Below are 16,843 nucleotides of genomic sequence, written 5' to 3'. Positions count from 1 at the left end.
GAGCCTCCCAGCCTCCTGCCTCCCCTCGCCAAACCCCTGCACACCCGCCCCCTCCCCTGGAAGAGCCCCGCTTGCGGCTCAGGACCCCCGCTCCGCGCGCTCACCGCGGCCTTGTTGCAGGAGCCCCACCAAGAAGAAAAGCAGGAGGGCGAGGTCCCGCTCCATGCTAGGTCCCCTGCTCTGTCCCCCACCCTCGAGGGAGGTGTCTTAAATGGTGGCGCCCCGCCGTGACCCCGCTTCTCCGCCCCCCAGCTGCTCTCCGGGGGTTTCCCAAGGGGGTTTCCCGCCGTGACCCCCGACCCTGGAGGCGACAGAGAGGCAGGGACTGGGGGCCAGAGGTGGGAGGGTCCACGCGGACCGGGCGGGAAGGTCTGGCCGGATTCCAGGCCTCGCTTTCAGAGACGGGAGGATCAGAAGACAGGGTGGAGAAGGGGTGACCGTGGAGGTGCAGGGAGTGGAATCAGAACGAGGCGGCAGTGGGCGCCCCCCCTCCCCGCCCCGCGCGCACCCTGTGGGCGGGACCTCGGCTGTCACTGCCTTGCGTGGCAGTGCGTGGGCTGCAGAGAGCCGCTGCCTTCCAGCTCTGGGCGGTGCGGGGTTCTCCCCCAGGTGCCGGGGCTGAGGTCCACCAGTGCTTGGGACATGTCACGACCTGGCCCTGCCCTTGTCTCCCCTCAGTCACACGGGCAGGCTGGGGGAAGCCTGGGGGCAGGGTGAGGGGGCAGGGGCTGACTCCATGCTCTGTTCCACGGGGGACCTGGGTCTGGCGTCCACAGGAGAGGGCTGGGAAGGGACCTGGCCCGGCTCCCCACCGCCACAGTCGTGGGCCAGTCCTGAGAAACCGCATCTGTGGACCCACCTCCTGCATCCTCCACCCTCTCCTTGGTGTCCCCGCCTGGTCTCAGTTCCCTTGTCTTCTGCTCCAGGCGGTTTTAGAAACACCCTTCCGAGCCCGTGTACCCCAAGGCTGCCTGTGGCAGAAGAGAACACACTCGAAGTCCTGAGAAACCGCATCTGTGGACCCACCTCCTGTGGACGCATCCTCCACCCTCTCCTTGGTGTCCCCGCCTGGTCTCAGTTCCCTTGTCTGCTCCAGGCGGTTTTAGAAACACCCTTCCGAGCCCGTGTACCCCAAGGCTGCCTGTGGCAGAAGAGAACACACTCGACTCCTCACTGGCTGAAGCCCTGGGGGTCGGGCAGCCTCAGGGCCTTTGCGTGGCTGTGCCCTCGCCCTGCTCAGAGTTCTCAGACGCCTTCCCACCGCCCCCCCCCCACCCTGTGTCACTTTGTCCTGACGCACTTCCCTCGCGGCCCTTAGCGAGGTCCAGGTCGTGTAGCTGGAGTCACAAGTCCCCTGGACTAGGGGGATGCTGTCTGCTGTGGCCCCGCTGTGGCCCCAGGCCCCATCACAGCAGGCACACCGGAGGGAAAGGATGGGGGCACCCTGGTTTGCCCCCCTTAACCTCAGGGTGTGGCCTGAGCCTCAGTTTGCCGGGAGCAGCGGGGCGATGGATTTCTGAGCCCCATCACCCTGTCTGTCTGCCTCTCCTCAGCCTCTCAGAGGCAAAAGCTAAGATCCAAGAGGAGAGGCTGGGAGCAGAGGGGGGAAACTGAGGCTCAGAGGGGCTGGGAGCAGAAGAGCAGAGAGAGGCCTCACGGGGGGAGGGGAGGGCCCAGGAGCGGGAGCCCGAAGTCCCGAACCTTGGCCCCACCCCCTCCTCCGCAGTGCCGGGAAAGGCCGCACAGGAAGGTGGGCTCCAAACTGTGACCGCCGCTGGCCGGAGGTACGGGCCCTTCCCGGGAAGCTGGGCCCTTAACCCGGGTGGGGGGCGGCGGGCCTAGTGAATGGGCCTCTTCCCAGCCCCTGACCCCGCTTCCTGCTGCCCTCCCAGCAGAGGCCCTTTGGCGGGCGTGACCCAGCTTTCGGCGCCCTGCCTTCCACTCGCCCACTTCAGGCTCCCAGATCTGAGCTCTGCCCGCGTGAGTGACAAGTGAACCTGCCCAGTCACGCCCACAGCGCTGGGAGAGCACCAAGAACTCTGTGATCTGGAATGGGGGGGGTCAGTGGCGGCCCCCTGAGGACAGGGCAGATGATGAGTGAGTGTATGAAGAAGGTTCTGGGCAGAGGTGGAGTCTGGCGGAGGGAGAGGGTGGCTGGAGAGAGAGGAGAGGGACCGAGGGCAGGAAGGGAGCAACGGGCCTGGGGGAAGGGTCCGGTGGAACCCAGAGTGGGGCAGAGGGACCCCGGGAGCCTGCGGCCAGCGATAGGGATGGCCTGAACCGATTTCCCGTCCCCGAGATGTGTGGTCTTGTCCCTGGGAAGCTGAGCCCATGGGAGTCGTGGCGGGGGAGGGGGGCGCTGAGGTCCTCGTTCTGCGCCCCCCGCCCCCAGCCCGGGCTTCCTGCACAGTCTGCCCTCCGATCCCCCTTCCCGGCATTGTCCCCACCCGGGAGGAAGTCCTCAGCGGCCTTGGCAGGAAGCTTTCTTCCCATAGAGGGTCCCAGCCCCCACTCCAGCACCAGACATCCTGGATCTCCGGGTGCACCTTCCCATGACAGCACCGGTCTCCGCAGGGGACGCGGGCCCAGGAGGGTGCCCAGGCGAGGGAGCCTCAGGAAACGCCCGTTCCCTTCAGGGGCCCCCTTCACAGCCGGCTGGGCAAGTTCCCCTCACTCACACCACTGGTCAGTTGGGGCATTGTGGCTCTTTCTTAGGGATGGGCTGGCTTATTCGTGACCCCCGTCGGGTACCCCACCCAGCTGTGGTGCTGGAGGACCTCAGGCCCAGGCTGTGAGCCTGAGCGCTGCCCCCCAGGGCCATGCCCTGCCTCCGTGGGTCTCGGGGATGGTGGGAGGCTGCGCCTGGCCAATTAACAGATAACCCCTCAGAAGGCGGGGATTGCTCCTCTAGTCCATCAGGCTTCTGATCCCCCACCGGCCCCTGAAATCACCTGGCTGAGCTAGGCCAAGGTGGCATGGCCGGAGGGGTGATACCAGGATATCTACCACAACTACCGCAGAGTGCCTGTGAAGACACTGTTACTCGATAAATGTCTGTCTGCAAAGCTGAACCCAAGTTTGGCGAAACAGGTGGCGGGTGGCTGTCCCAGAGCTGTCGAAGCCGGCGGTCTGCATGCCGCATGGCCCGCAGGCTTCCCAAGGGCCTGAGATTTGTCATGAGGAGTGTCCGGGGAAGTGGACACTTTGATATGTGACATCCAGTTCAGACAACTGGCCTCCCCGGGGGCTGCGGCTCGCCCTCCACCCAGGGCGAAAGGCTCAGGCTGGCAACCCTGAGGGCGGTGGACGGGGAAGGGTGGGAGTCTCTGAGGGCGCCCAGGCCCCTCACCTGCTCCACAGGACAGGGAGGCACGTGTTGGTGAGAGCTGATTTGGAGCCTGGGGCTAACACTGGTTAAATAAAGTACATTGTACTTTATATGTTATAAAACTCATTATTTTATTTGTGCCCCGCATTTCCTCTGTGTTTCGATGTGGCTGCTGGGGGATTTAAGTGACCTGCTCAGCTCCGATTCCATTTCTGGTGGGCATGGGGCTCTGGCCCTGGCTGGGTTTGTGGCCCGTTTGGGGCACAGAATGGACATATTCTCTCGTCGGGTGGTGAGCTCCCCTCTCCACTTCACCCCAGGCTGTTTTAAGGGGCCGAGATGGTGGTTCTCACCTGGGGGTGAGCTTTCCCACTCCCTGATGGACACTGGTGATGTCTAAGGGACATCCGTGGTTGCCATAACTGGGGGTGCTCCTGGCATCTGTGGGGGCCAGGGATGCTGCTCAACACCCAGCAATGCCCAGAGAAGTCAGGCCCAAATGCCAGCTGGGAACGTCGAAGGTCGGGAACCCCTGGGTGGGAGGGGCGGCTGGTGGAGGGCTTGGAAGAATCAAGTCCGCCTGACTGTAGCAGGAGAGGGGCTGGAGGTCACCATCAGCACCCAGGCCAGACTCCTCAGGGAAGTTCTCTGCCCAAGGAACTTCTTTCAAGCGGAGGGTCTGCACCAAGGGCTTGGGCAGCTTCGAGCCTGGCACCCAGGACTGGGTGATGAGATGGGGCCAATCTCTGAGCCAATCAAGGTGGAGTTGGGGGGTGCTTCTGCAGGGAGGGTGGGGAAACGGGGTTGCAGGACTGTGCCTGACTGTCTAGAGAAGGGGCCTGGGTGGACTGGGCTGGGTTTGGGGGTCCTGGGTAGGGAATGGGGCCCAGGTTCAGCTTCTAAGGCAGAGACTGGCAGCCTCGGCTTGTCCAGATGGGCGGTGGGTGCTCCGCACGGTCCGGGCGGGGACAGGGGCGGGGTCCTGGGTCGGACCGGCGCTCGGGTACTCATGGCCGCGCCATCCTTGGGGACGATCTTCTTGGCCAGCTGGACGCTGCGGTTCATCCGCTTCTTCTTGCTAGTCAGGGTGCCCCGGCCGCCGCACCCAGCTCCGCTCGGCCCTGCGTAGTGCTCGCATCCTGCAGCCCGGCGCCGCTGGGGATGCTCCGGCCCCGGCTGCGACTCCCGCCGCGGTTGGCAAACCCGGGCCGGGGTCGGTCTCTGCGGGCGCACCGGCTCCGCCCAAAGTCCCTGCAGCTTCTGCGCCCCGCGCCTGCCGGACTACAACTCCCAACATGCCTCGGGGGCCGGGGGTCCGCGGCCCGGGGCTGCGTTTCCCACGAGGCCGCGCGCGCCGCAGGGCCTCTCTAGCCCCGAGCCTCCGACTCGCCTCTCGGGACATCTCAACCCTGCGGGACCTGAGTCGGTAGCCCGGGGAACGTGCGTGAGGAGCTGCGCGTCCCGGGGCTTCCCGTCCACTCGTGCGAATGACGAGGACGTCGAGCTTCTTTAAAACAATTCCCCGTCCCTCAGTTCTCTAAATGCATTGCATTGTCCAGGACCAGGGACAGGGGCAGGTCACCGGGAACCCGCGAAACAGCCTGCATGGTCCTGTATCCCTGAACTCGGACGGCAGCAGCCGCTCAAGGCATTGGTGTTGAATGAACGCACCAAGGAACGTCGCTGGGACCGGAGACCGAGGCCACAGTGTTCCTGCTGTCACCCCCAGGGCTTGGATCGTGACACCAGGAGTTGCTATGGCACCTCGAGTTGCTAGGGGGCTGGGATCAGGACGACGAGGGTCGTGTTGCTGCGACGGAGTCATGTTACTAAGGCGGCCAGGGTCTTAATGCCTGATTTGGGGTCAAGGTGCTAGGTAACTGGACTGGCACATCTAGGTGTGGGAGGACGTTTCTGGGGACTGGCATGATGGCGCTAGAGCCCAGGGCGTGTTGAGGGGCGGTTTTGTCACGGGAGTCCCTCTGTCATAGTCTGAACAGTTGCTAGGAATGAGGGTTACTCTTGAATTCAACAGATGTTTATTGCATGCCTACCCGTGGCCAAGAGCAAGATGGACAGACCCCTGCCCGAGGAGCTCGCGCTCTAATGGGGTGGGGAACCCGTCCCTCAGCACTATGCGCAATAAGCAGGCAGCCGCGTCCCTGTAAATGTCTGTTGAGGGTCGGGCTCCCCCACTCCGCAGGGCGGCTGGTTCCCGTGGTGTAAACACTCCTGCTATGGTTGATTTCGAGCTACCAGTGGGACATCGGCCAGCTCACGAAACTGCAGACTTAACAGCCCTTGCAAACTGCAGCTCGTCACTGTGCAACGGGTGAGCGCCCCACCGCATTAGCCGGCGATACGCACCGTGGGGGCAAAGAAACGGGAGACGGGAGGGGGACTGGCAGCGTGGCATGGAGTAAACTGGGTGATGGGAGGGAGACTCGCTGGGATGCGGAGGCTCGAGCAGAGCCTTGGGGGGCCATGCCTCAGCACGCATCGTCCACGTGGGAAAGGGCGAGCCAGGTACAAGGTACAGTGAGCTCAAAGGTGCTGAGGCCGGAGCTGCCCGGTGGGCTCCAGAAAAGCAAGGGGGGCAGGGGGGGCTGCACCAGGGGGTGGATGAAGCCAGAGAGAGGAGAAAGGACCTTCCCAAGTAGGGCTTTGTGGGCTCCGGGGAAGGCTGCTGGGACCCCTCTCCAGCCACACCCCTGGCCCCTGAATACCAGGTCTTCCTTCCTCTGAACCTCAATGTTCTCATCTATAAAACGGGGGACTCGGCGGATGTGCAGCTGGGTTCCCAGCAGAACAGAGAGCTGGGCCCGTCCCTGCTCCGTCCCGTGTGGAGAGCCAGCGATTTCCGGGAGAGGCAGATGGGGAGCCTGGCCGGCTCCCCGCATTCTTCTCCTCCGAGAAGAACAAGGCTTCCTTGTTCGAGGCCCTGCCGAACAAAGGGGCAGGCGGCCGTGGAGGCGCGTGAGTGTGAGTCAGGGGGCTGGCCACTGGACAAGGGACAGTTCCGAGGCCCTGGGGAAGTAGGGAGTGACAGATCTTGGCAGCTGCAAGGGCAGAGTGTGAGCTGACCCTGGATGGGGGCAGCGGCTCCTGTGAACACCTGGCCTGCCGCCGCTCCTGCGTTGGGGACAGGAAACAGCCGGTCGTGCAGTGCACCCAGCCTCAGAGGCGCGTTCTCACTCTCTACGCTCCCCCCGCCCCCCCAACCCCAGCGGCTTTAGAAAGTGTGGTGGGAACTCAGCTCAGTGGCAGCCCCAACCGGGACCGGGGCGCTCCTTCCCCTCTCTCTTCAGCAGATGTGTGTCGTGCACCTGCCACGGGCAAGCCACGTCCTGGACCCTCAGGACACGGGGGCATTTGCAGCCGCTTGCTGCGGTGTGCGTGTGTGCACGCGTGTGCTTGCGGGCCACACGGAGGAGCTCGGGAGAAATGGAGAGCAAACAACTAAAGAATACGCCGGCTCTTCTGACGGCTTTTTTTGTCACACATGTCGGCGCCCCTCCTCTGTCCCCAAACCTCCTCTGGCCCCCACCTCACTCTGATGAGAGGCCACGTGGCCAGAGCTAAGAGTGGCTTCCACTCCCAGTCCTATACCCAGGAAATCAATCCTGCCAGACCTGGGGGAGCTCAGAGCAGCTCCCTCCCCAGTCCATCCTGCCGATGAGCCCCCGAGCGCAGACCGACACCGTCAGCACAGCCTGAGCACACGACCCGGCTCCGCGGCCCTCGGGAACTCGGAGATAATAAACGCGTGTGTTGTTTGAAGCAACTGCGTTCGGGGGAGTTTGTCACGCGGCGCGACAACCGACAACCCAGTCCTGAACGGCTGGCTGCCCGCCGGTGTCCACATGCACTTCCCACCGGAGCCCCAAGAGTCACTAAGACACTAAGAGTCACTAAGAGTCACTAAAAGAGCTCACAGTTCCAAGAGTGAGCTCTTTCTTGAGCGCCCCAAACCTGCCGGTAGCATCTTCTCCTCACCGCAGCTGCACCCTGCAGGGTCTCAGGCCCAATCCTGGAGGCTGCCTCGACACCCCTAGTTCCCTCAGTCCCCATGTCAAGTCTTCCGCAAACCCTGCCGTCTCCAGTTGAGAAAGAAACGCAGAACCCACCGACTTCTCGGCCCGCTCCTTCCCCTGCGCCTGGGTGGAGCCCGCCGTCCGCCCGCGCTCCTTGCTGGTCTCCGGGTTTCCCGCGCCGCCCACGGTCCAGTCATTCTTCCCTGGAGCCACCAGAGGGCGCCCGTGAGCCCCGAGCCCGCAGGTCCGGCTCCGCCCGCCGCCCTCCAAGGCTCCCACATCCCTGGGGGTAAAAGCCCAAGTCCTCCCGCGCCCACGGGACCCTGCACGGTCTGCCCTGTCCCCTCCCTGCTGTCACGCCTCCTTCTGGCCCCCTCACTCCTTCCGCTCCAGCCGCACAGGCTTCCTTCCCGGTTCCCGGACACGCCAGGCTCCATGTGGCCTCAGGGCCTTTGCACCTGCTGTGCCGCCCTAGCGCCATCTAAAGGAGCAGCGAAACGCACTCACTTGTCCACCTGTCTCGACGAAAACGTGAAGAAGGGACTGTGTGTTTTGTTCCCAGCGCCCGTCGTGCCTGGAGTGCACAGATCCAACTGGCTGGACAGATAAGCAGGGTTAGGGCTGTGACTCACGGGGCATCGCTTATATGGATCCCTCAGGACCCTGAGGCCTGGGGAGGCGACGTCCCTCCCTGCGTGCTGGGGCGGGAGCCTTCCGCTCTCACTCCCCATCTCGGCTCCTCTTCCATTCTTTCCATCTGCTCTCTCCTGTCAATGAAGATTGCATTAAAGCCATGCTTATTTGCATGCGCTTTCAATGAATTAACATCTCATTTACATGTCGTTTACTTGGTAGTTGGGAACAGCTCTGAGCCGAAGGAGAGTCACAGAGAGAAGCTGGGAGGGACTCGTGGGCCGCAGGGGCCTGAGCTCGGTCTGGGCGATGGCCGGCTCCGAGGTCCTCACAGCCATGCTCCACAGGCTCAGATGGCCACTCCAATCCGGTCCCACCCTGCGTTAGCTCTTGGTTCCTTCCCAAGTCACAATGGGGAACTGAGGCAGTCAGGGCCGAGTCCGGGCTGGAAGTGGTGTCCCCAGTGGTCTCCAGTCCATGGCAGGCCGCTGTCTCTGGGTTGGGAGCCTGGCTGTGGGCTGGGCTGGGTTCCGGGAACGCCGTCCACAGGGCCCCTGTCTTCCCTGTTCCTGGCTGACCTCAGTGGGGGTTCCCTGGGCTTCTGCACTTCTGGCCAGTTTCGATCGATGGGAAGAGAGACAGGTGGGGTATTTGTCATGGACCTCAGTGGGGGTTCCCTGGGCTCCTGCACTTCTGGCCAGTTTCGATCAATGGGAAGAGAGACAGGTGGGGGTATTTGTCACGTCCCTCCCCAGTGAAGCTCTGGAGTGTCTGCTGCTTCTGGAAAAAAGCAAATGGCTCCTCCAATGTTGGGGATCCACAGGTGCCTGAGGGCGGAGCCCACCGTGGGCTCATTAGCTGGCCAAGGCTCGCAGGTGGAGGGAGGGTAGGTGAAGGCCCTGAGGTGGGAACTGTCTTAGTGACTCAAGGGACAGCCAGCCAGCTGACGTGGCCGGAATGGAGAGAGCGATTGAGGGGTGTGGGCAAGGGCAGAGGGGACAAGGGAGCTTCGTGTGACCCCGAGGGCCTGGCTTTTCTCCGCGGGGCGGTAGGAATCCACCGCGGATTTTCAGCTCTCCCGGAAAGCTGAGCTGGGGTTGGAACCTGGGAGAAGCCCATGACCCTTAGCTTTGATTAAAATCGGAGTCACAGGGTCCCGGGTTCAAGTCCCGGCTCTGCCGATGAGTTACCGAGGGACCCGCGCACGTCACTTCTGCTCCCTGAGCCTCAGTTTCCCCACCTGGAAGCCACAGGCAAGGTTAGGTACGGCGCCTCCCTCGCCGAGATGCTGTGACTGTCAAACAGATGACGTCGCACGCTCGCCCTCGCATTCCTGACGTCGCTGGTTTGTGTCTTCCTCTCGTGTGTCTTGATCGGTCTGGCTAGAACTTTATCAAATTTGTTGATTATTTTCAAGAATAAGTTTTTTTATTGGGGGGAGGCTTATGCTAACTCTACCCCTAGTTTTCTATTTTATGCGTTTCCACTGTTTTTCATCTCCTTCCTGCCACTTTTCTTCTTTGTCTAAATGTTTAAGGTGGAACCTTAGGTCATCGATTTTAAGATTTTTCTTCTTTTCTAATAAGAGCATTTCAGATTCAGTCGGTGACCTTTTACATAGACTAACACGTTTCGGTTAAGAGGTTAAAGAATGCGTTCAAACTACCTCGCGGAGTTGAGTGTCCGGCATGTGAATTATAACTCAATAAGGATGTTAAAAATCATAGTGTGGAAGGGCCCCACAATGCAGCAGTGGACACGGAGACCGTGGAAGAGACAGGAACTCGAATTCTGTGCAGCCGGTTTCCCTGAGCCCCGCCTGGGAGCCTGGCACGGCACAGCCGGTGGTGCAGGCGGGGCCCTCACCCCACCCTAACGAACACTCGCCAGCCCCCGTGTTGCCAGCCTGGGCTCCCGGCCCCGCTCTGTGTTTGACAGCACGTGATACACCTTCTAATCCGCGGTGCTCGCTTGTTAATTTGTTGCTTATTTCTTTCTCCTCTCGAGAACATCAGCTCCTCGTCTGCCTGTCCTGTTGCGTCCCCACCAACTCAACAGAACCTAGTACACAGTCAGTGCTCAATAAATGCTTATTGGAGGGAAGAAGGAAGGAAGGCAGGCAGGAAGGAAAGGGGGAAGGCTTCTCGGCCCAGAGTGGAACTTGCTGTGTGACCTGCGGCTGCAGAAATGGGGCCACGCTGGCCGTGACCTCACAGTCCCTCCTGCTACAAGGCTGTGGGTGTCGTATTTGTGGCTCCAGCTCCCTGGGGCCGGCTCTGGCCCCGGCTGCCCAGCTCGGCCGGCTCCCAGGGGACCTGCTCTGCTGACACCGGATTCTTTCCTGGACTGTCCAGCCATTTGGCCGATACTCGATCCCGGCCTCGCTCCTAGGCCAGCGTCCACCAACCAGCCTGCTTGGGCCAGCGGAGGGACAAGGGGCCGTCTGTGCGGCCACCAGGAGGGTGTGGCGAGCCCAGGGCTCTGCCAACACCGGCAGAAGCCTCGAGGACTGGGGACGGCACTGGCACCCGTGGCCCAGAGCGGCTGTGGCAGCGGGAACCGCACCAGCTGTGGGTGCTGCCCAGCCCTGTGCTCCCTGCGGTCCCTCCCCTGGTCACCATGGGGACCCTCAGATGTGACCCTGCTCCACGGCTGACCACGGCGCCTCTGGGCCGGAGGGCCACGGAGTGCCAGATTCCGGAGACTGGCCTGAGAAAAACCTGTGGGTTGGCCACCTTAGGGGACGGTACGTGCTGGCTGTGGGGGAGGGGCATGGTGGTGGGACCCTTTCCGGGAGCCTCCGAGGGGTCTGCACGCTCCCCCAGTAGGGTGGGTGCAAGCATCGCGTTTCTGTGGCTCCTGCCTGCGCCCCCACCCGACGAGAATGGGCCACAGCAGTGGACGGAGCGTCCGCAGGCCGTGGTGACAGACGCCAGGAAACTAGTAGACAGAGTCTGTTGGTGTACGGGTCAGTGAGCCGAGCGTTCCGACTCTGACATTAACTGCGGGGTCTCGGTTAGGGCGCCGGCCGGTGCCTCAGTTTCCCTGTCTGTAACAAGATGTCTGGAGTCGGCTCTGTGGCACTGACATTCTTGCAGAGGCCACCAGACATTGCAACCGCGACTGTGTCTCTGCGTCTGGGCCTCAGTTTCTCCACCTGCGACAGTGTGTCTCTGCGTCTGGGCCTCAGTCGACCTGCATGCCCTCAGGCAGGAGGAGGCTACTGGCCCCGGGCCCCTCCCCATGATTCACGCTCGGCTCACAATGCCCGTCCTGCTCTCCCCTCCCTGCCGTGGAGGGTGACTGGGGGCCTGGGTGGGGGCTCAGGGGCCGGGCTCTAGGTTTCAGGGGACCTCACCTTGGGCTATGACCTGAGGGCTTTTGTCGCAGGCTCTGGGCCAGGCTTGTACGTCCTGCCGTCCACCGTCGGCTACATCAACCATGACTGCACCAGGGTGGCTGGTCCTGCCTACTCACTGTTCCGAAGGCCCAGCGAGGGTAAGCCGGGCCGGGGCGGGGGTGGCAGAGGGCCTCTGGGGGCCTCCTGGGCTTCCAGCCTTCGCCAGGAGCATCTCCTCCCTGATGGAGCCAGGCCCTATGGCGGGGGGCTGCTTACCCCCCGGATTGCTGCGTGGCCTCATCCTCTGTTTTCCCCTGAGGAACAGAATGGAAGGGGCACGGAGCGGAGGGTGGGCCCCCGTTTGCCATCCACACTTGGCACTTTTCTTGCTGCTTGGCTGCTCCGTGCCTCGGTTTCCTCCTCTGTAAGCAGTGACAGCATGTCCTTCGCACAGCTGTCAGGACTGTGTGGGCGCCAGGTCCTTGGAGCCGTTCGTTAAGCAGTAAAAGTAGCTAGGATGCCGGGAGCCTGGCCAGGGCTCAGCAGAGTGGCCTTGGAGAGCGAGTGCCAGCCTCGGGGTCCCCACCAAGCCGAGGCTCCCAGGCCCTGCCCACCACAAGGAAAGCTCTGTCGTTTGGATAGGCAGGTGGGGGGCGCCCGGTTAACGGGTGACCTCCCGGCTGGCACGCGAGCAGCGGGGCTGAGCGAGCCCCAAGTGCATGGCCACAGTCAGCTGTCGCTTCTGCCATCTGCGAGTCTGCACCCTGTGCGTGGTGCCCGCAGACCCTGCCACGTTTTCTAGAGCCGCTCTGAGGTCCTGAGTGGGCCGGGGTCGGGGGCCATGTGAGGGTTTTGATTCGTGCGGACAAAGGCTTGTTGGGAGGGGGCGGCTGGCAGAGCCTCCTTCAAGACAACAAAAATCCCAAACCAGGCTGGGCCAGAGTTCAGGGAGCAGCAGGGCCGGGGCAGAAGGCCCCTGAGGGAATCAGCATCACACCTGGCCCCAGGGAGGGGTAAGACCTTAGCCCGTGGCCCAGAGCGACCTGAGCTCCAGGTTCTACCCCTAGTCACAGGACACGCCTGTGGAGTCGGTGAGGTGCTGAGCGCAGACAGTGCAGCATGCTCAGGGACTTCCTGGAGGTGGAGGCAGGGGTCCGGGCTCTGCAGGATGAGTCGGGGTTTGGCGGAAGCCCCGGGAAAGGAGGGTGCTCCAGGCGGAGCTTGCGGCAGAGCAGAGGCCTGGAGCTGAGAAGTGAGATGGGTTGGGATGTGCTCATCTGTCATGAACATGCTTCACGTGTGTCCCCGGCGTCATGTGTGTGCACATGCATGTTCACACGTACACCAGTGGACACTCGTTCAACCTGCTGTCCATTCATACTTGCCTGTGCTTTTCCAAAGTAGCCGTCACAATCACAGTCACGGGCCCCGAGTATTAAGTTCCAGGCTCTGGGCCACCCCCTCCCATGGACGGTCACACTTTTTAATGCTCTCATCCAGCTACTGAGGAAAAGGCAGCGTAGACAGCGACAGAGCTCACGGAGGCTCCGCGGTCTCAGAGCATCGCTCGAGGCACACGAGAGGCAGCTTTGAGCAGGAGGGCACAGAGCACTCGTCAGGACAAAGTCAAAGCGGAGACCCTCCGGGCCCCTGGGCAGGGCAGTCACACCTCGGCAGGCTGAGGGCCGTCGAGGGCGGAGAACCTCGGGGCCACCAGGAGCCCTCGGCAGGGGCAGGGGGGCAGTGGGGCCGTCGCACGTGTCCCCAGCACCGGCTCCTCTTCCTCAGCACCTCCGCTGGACGCCAGCCCTGGGCCGGTCTACTTCCTGGACCCCAAAGTCACCCGGTTTGGCCGGAGCTGCACCCCTGCCTACTCCATACAGGGCCGGGGCAAGTCTCGGGGTGAGTGTCTGCTCTGTGCTGCCCCCGGGACCCTGCCCTTTTGGGGGCTCGGCGACTCTCCTGCCTCTGTCCCCTCCTTCCCTCCCATCCCCACGTTCTCGGAATGATGAACCCCAAGAGCTCAGAGGCGGGGCCGGGACCCTGAAGGACCCTAAATGAGCGAAGCATGTCGGGTGACGGCGACACTGTGCTCGCGTGGTGCCACGCGGGCGGCCAGGGCTCGTCCTCAGGGCTCAGCCAGGAGACAGCAGGGCGCAGAGGGGGCGGTGGCAGATGCGGAAGTCCCCCTCCCAGGCAGCGAGCACCTGACTTAATCACCTGATTCCAGTCTCCCATCCATCCATACTTCTCTTTCCACCTATCATCCATCTACTCGTCCACTCACTGACTCATCAATTCATCCATCCATCCGTTCGCCCCTCTATCTACTCACCAACATACCCACCTAACCACCTGTTCATCATCCTGTCCATTCATTGATCCACTGATCCACCCATCCATCACCCATCCATCCATCACCCATCCACCCATCCATCCATCCATCATCCATCCATCCATCCATCCACCATCCATCCATCCATCCATCATCCATCTATCCATCCATCATCCATCCGTCCATCCGTCCATCCATCCATCATCCATCATCCATCATCCATCCGTCCACCATCCATCATCTATCCATCCATCCATCCATCCATTATCCATCATCCATCCATCCGTTCATCCATCCATCATCCACCATCCATCCGTTCATCCATCCATCATCCACGATCCATCCGTTCATCCATCCATCATCCATCATCTATCCATCCATCCGTCCATCCATCCATCATCCATCATCCATCATCCATCCATCCATCATCCATCATCCATCATCCATCCATCCATCATCCATCATCCATCATCCATCCATCCATCATCCATCATCCATCATCCATCCATCCATCATCCATCATCCATCATCCATCCATCCATCATCCATCATCCATCATCCATCCATCCATCATCCATCATCCATCATCCATCCATCCATCATCCATCTGTCCATCCATGGATCCATCCATCTACTCATTCACTCCTCACCCACCTATTCACTACCTTCCCTTCCACTTACCCATCCAGTCGAATGTGTCTTAGGCCACTGCTGGGAGTTGAAATAGACGTACAAGTCCTTGCTTTTAATGAGACCCCAGGATGGTGGTGGAGTCAGACCCAGGTAGGGACCATCCCATTTCAGCGTAGCCATGTCTGGATAGAGGGGAACACCCAGGCAGGGGGATCCCATGAAGGGGCTGCCTAGAAGGAGGGTGTGGGGAAGCCAGCAGGGAGGAGGGGACTTTGGGGCTGTCTAGAAGGGCGAGAAGCAGCTCAGGAGGTCGGAGTGGAGAATGGGGCGGGGGCGGGGGGCTGGCAGAGGACTGGGCTTGGGCCACAGCCCGGAGAGTCGAGAGGGAACAGGTTGTGGGGGGGAGTGGAGGGCAGAAGTGTCGTGAGCTCTGGGGTGTGCATGGGCCACGGGGGGCCACGCACGGCCCTCGGCAGGAGAGGACTCTGTCCATGGCCCACCGTCCTCCATTCGCACAGGTCTGGAGGTGACGCCGGGCCCTGGGGCCTACAGCCCCGAGAAGGCGGCCCCCATGCACCAGCGGACTCCCCCAGCTTTCACCCTGGGCTCCCGCCTGCGCCCGCGGCCCCTGGACACCTCGGTTCCTGCCCCCAACGCCTACACCCTGCCTCCACTCTGGGGCTCCCAGGTCTTCATCAAGCCCAGCAGCCCTAGCTACACGGTGCTGGGCCGCACACCCCCTGCCCGCCCCCCACAGGATCCCGCTGAGTCACCAGGTCCTGGCCAGTACGACAGCCCAGACCCCAATGCCTACCGCCAACGCCCGCCCGCCTTCACCCTGCTGGGGCGGCCGCGTGCCCCCCGCCCCCGGAATGAGACGCCCGGCCCTGGCACCCACAGCCCCGAGGGGGTCACTGTGACCAAGGCCCGGGCCCCGGCATTTTCCATGGGCATCCGGCACTCCAAACGGGCCACCACCATGGCCACAGACACCTGCGGACAGGGCCTGGGCCGGGCCTCGGTTGTCCCACACTGAGAGGTGGGGCGTCGGCAGGCCCCTCCGGGCCTGGCTTTGGCTGAAGCGGGGCTTGGAGAAGCCGGGGGCAGGGGGTGTCTCCTTCCTTCCCCCTTTTCTGAAATGTTGAGGCCCTTCTAGGCCACCTGCTTCCTCCAGCCCCCGGGCTGTGACCCCGCGGTCCTGTGCGGGGTGAGCCTCCGTCCAGCGCCCCAGTTTCTTCTCTCCTGGCCACGCCGGGCCAAGCCAGGCCAGGAGGAGAAAGGGACACCCCTGGCCCTCCCCAGTGGCTGGCCGGAGACGGAGCTTCCTGTGTCCTAGAACTCGCTGTCCACGCTGCTGAGGCCTGGGTCCCCGACACAGCTCAGGTTTCTGCCAAACTTGGGCCCTTCCCCGCTTCTCATGGAAGCGCAGCTGCCTGCCCTGGTCCCAGCCCCAAACCAGGCTGGGAGCAGCCCAGAGCCCCTCCGCTCCCGCCCACCCGCTGCCTACTTGCCAGTAAATCTCTGTGGCACCAAGAGCTGTCAGCATCACACGTGCGTGTCCATTCACCCGTGGTCAGTTTACATCATAGAAAGGTCTAAAACGCTGCTCTCAACACCCAGAACCCCAACTCTGCAGCCCCTGGGGGCCTGCATGGGACCAAAGGAGGGGTTCAGGGCTTGGAGAGGCCAGAGGCGGAGCCAGGGCTTTAAGTGGTAGGAGCCAGGTAGGCTTCTTGGAAGAGGGGACATCGAAGCTGGGTTTTGAAGGATGTATAGAAGTTTGATGTGTTCTAATACCTATCAGTAGGTACCCTGCAATATTTCAGACATTGATAAAGATCACTCAAGCTTCACAGCAACTCAGGAAGCAGGCGATGTTTGCCGAGACAAAATGGGGCTTTGGAGAGACTGGACACTCGTCCAAGGGCCATGAGCCTGAGTGTTTGATGCCAGGGGTTGAATCCTGGCCACTGGGCTCTGTTCCTGCCATTTTTCCCTAGGCACGGGAAAGAAACACAGGGATGGTGTCATGTGACGAGCCCTCTGTGCGATGACACCTGGGCCCAGGCCTTAAAAGCTCCCTGACCCAGAAAGGCCCTGACCTAGGAGCTCGGAAGGGACAGATACTATCAGGTGTCCCTGGAGGAGACAGCTGGGCAGGACAGGATGCGGAGGGCCCGAGCGGATATTAGCTCCCTCTCCACTGCCCCCCCCCACCTGGGGGTGCCCCAGCCGACTAAGGGACCTTATATGCCCACCTCAAAAGGCACGCGGTCCCCCTAAACACACATGGGGTAACCCGGACGCCCTCCTCACAGAAGACATATCACAAGCTCCCCTCACAGTTCACAGGTAGGTGGACCACAGAAGACACACGGCACACTCAAGTTCAGTTGGGGGCTCCCGACCCCCACATGCGTTTCCCTCACGCACCCCAGACCCCACAGAGGCACATTAGCGACCGCAGCACAATAGCGACCACGGCGTGACAGTCACAGGCGTCAGGCAGCATCACCTCCCTGCTCAGCGCCCCGCCGCCC

The 16,843-nt window shown here is 62.2% G+C and overlaps 2 protein-coding genes across 2 annotated transcripts in view; one reads left to right on the top strand and one right to left on the bottom strand.

Moving 5' to 3' along the window:
* The window catches only part of MADCAM1 (mucosal vascular addressin cell adhesion molecule 1), a 12,687-nt gene extending 4,354 nt beyond the window's left edge, over positions 1-8,333 (bottom strand). Inside the window, exons 1-4 of the mRNA XM_006904161.3 lie at positions 8,200-8,333; positions 7,456-7,645; positions 4,336-4,549; positions 192-301 (exon numbers count right to left, since the gene is read on the bottom strand). Coding sequence (XP_006904223.1) covers positions 192-301; positions 4,336-4,549; positions 7,456-7,645; positions 8,200-8,333 — 648 coding nt within the window. The remainder of the gene's footprint in view (positions 1-191; positions 302-4,335; positions 4,550-7,455; positions 7,646-8,199) is intronic.
* A 2,281-nt stretch (positions 8,334-10,614) lies between these two features.
* ODF3L2 (outer dense fiber of sperm tails 3 like 2) lies at positions 10,615-15,339 on the top strand. Its single transcript, XM_006904160.1, has 4 exons — positions 10,615-10,741; positions 11,386-11,493; positions 13,124-13,237; positions 14,822-15,339. The coding sequence occupies exons 1-4, from the start codon at positions 10,615-10,617 to the stop codon at positions 15,337-15,339; spliced, it is 867 nt and encodes a 288-aa protein (XP_006904222.1).
* The last annotated feature ends 1,504 nt before the right edge of the window (positions 15,340-16,843 follow it).

This window comes from Pteropus alecto, unplaced genomic scaffold, assembly GCF_000325575.1.
Source record: "Pteropus alecto unplaced genomic scaffold, ASM32557v1 scaffold30, whole genome shotgun sequence".
Taxonomy (NCBI): domain Eukaryota; kingdom Metazoa; phylum Chordata; class Mammalia; order Chiroptera; family Pteropodidae; genus Pteropus; species Pteropus alecto.
This window is presented reverse-complemented; position numbering and strand designations above follow the sequence as displayed.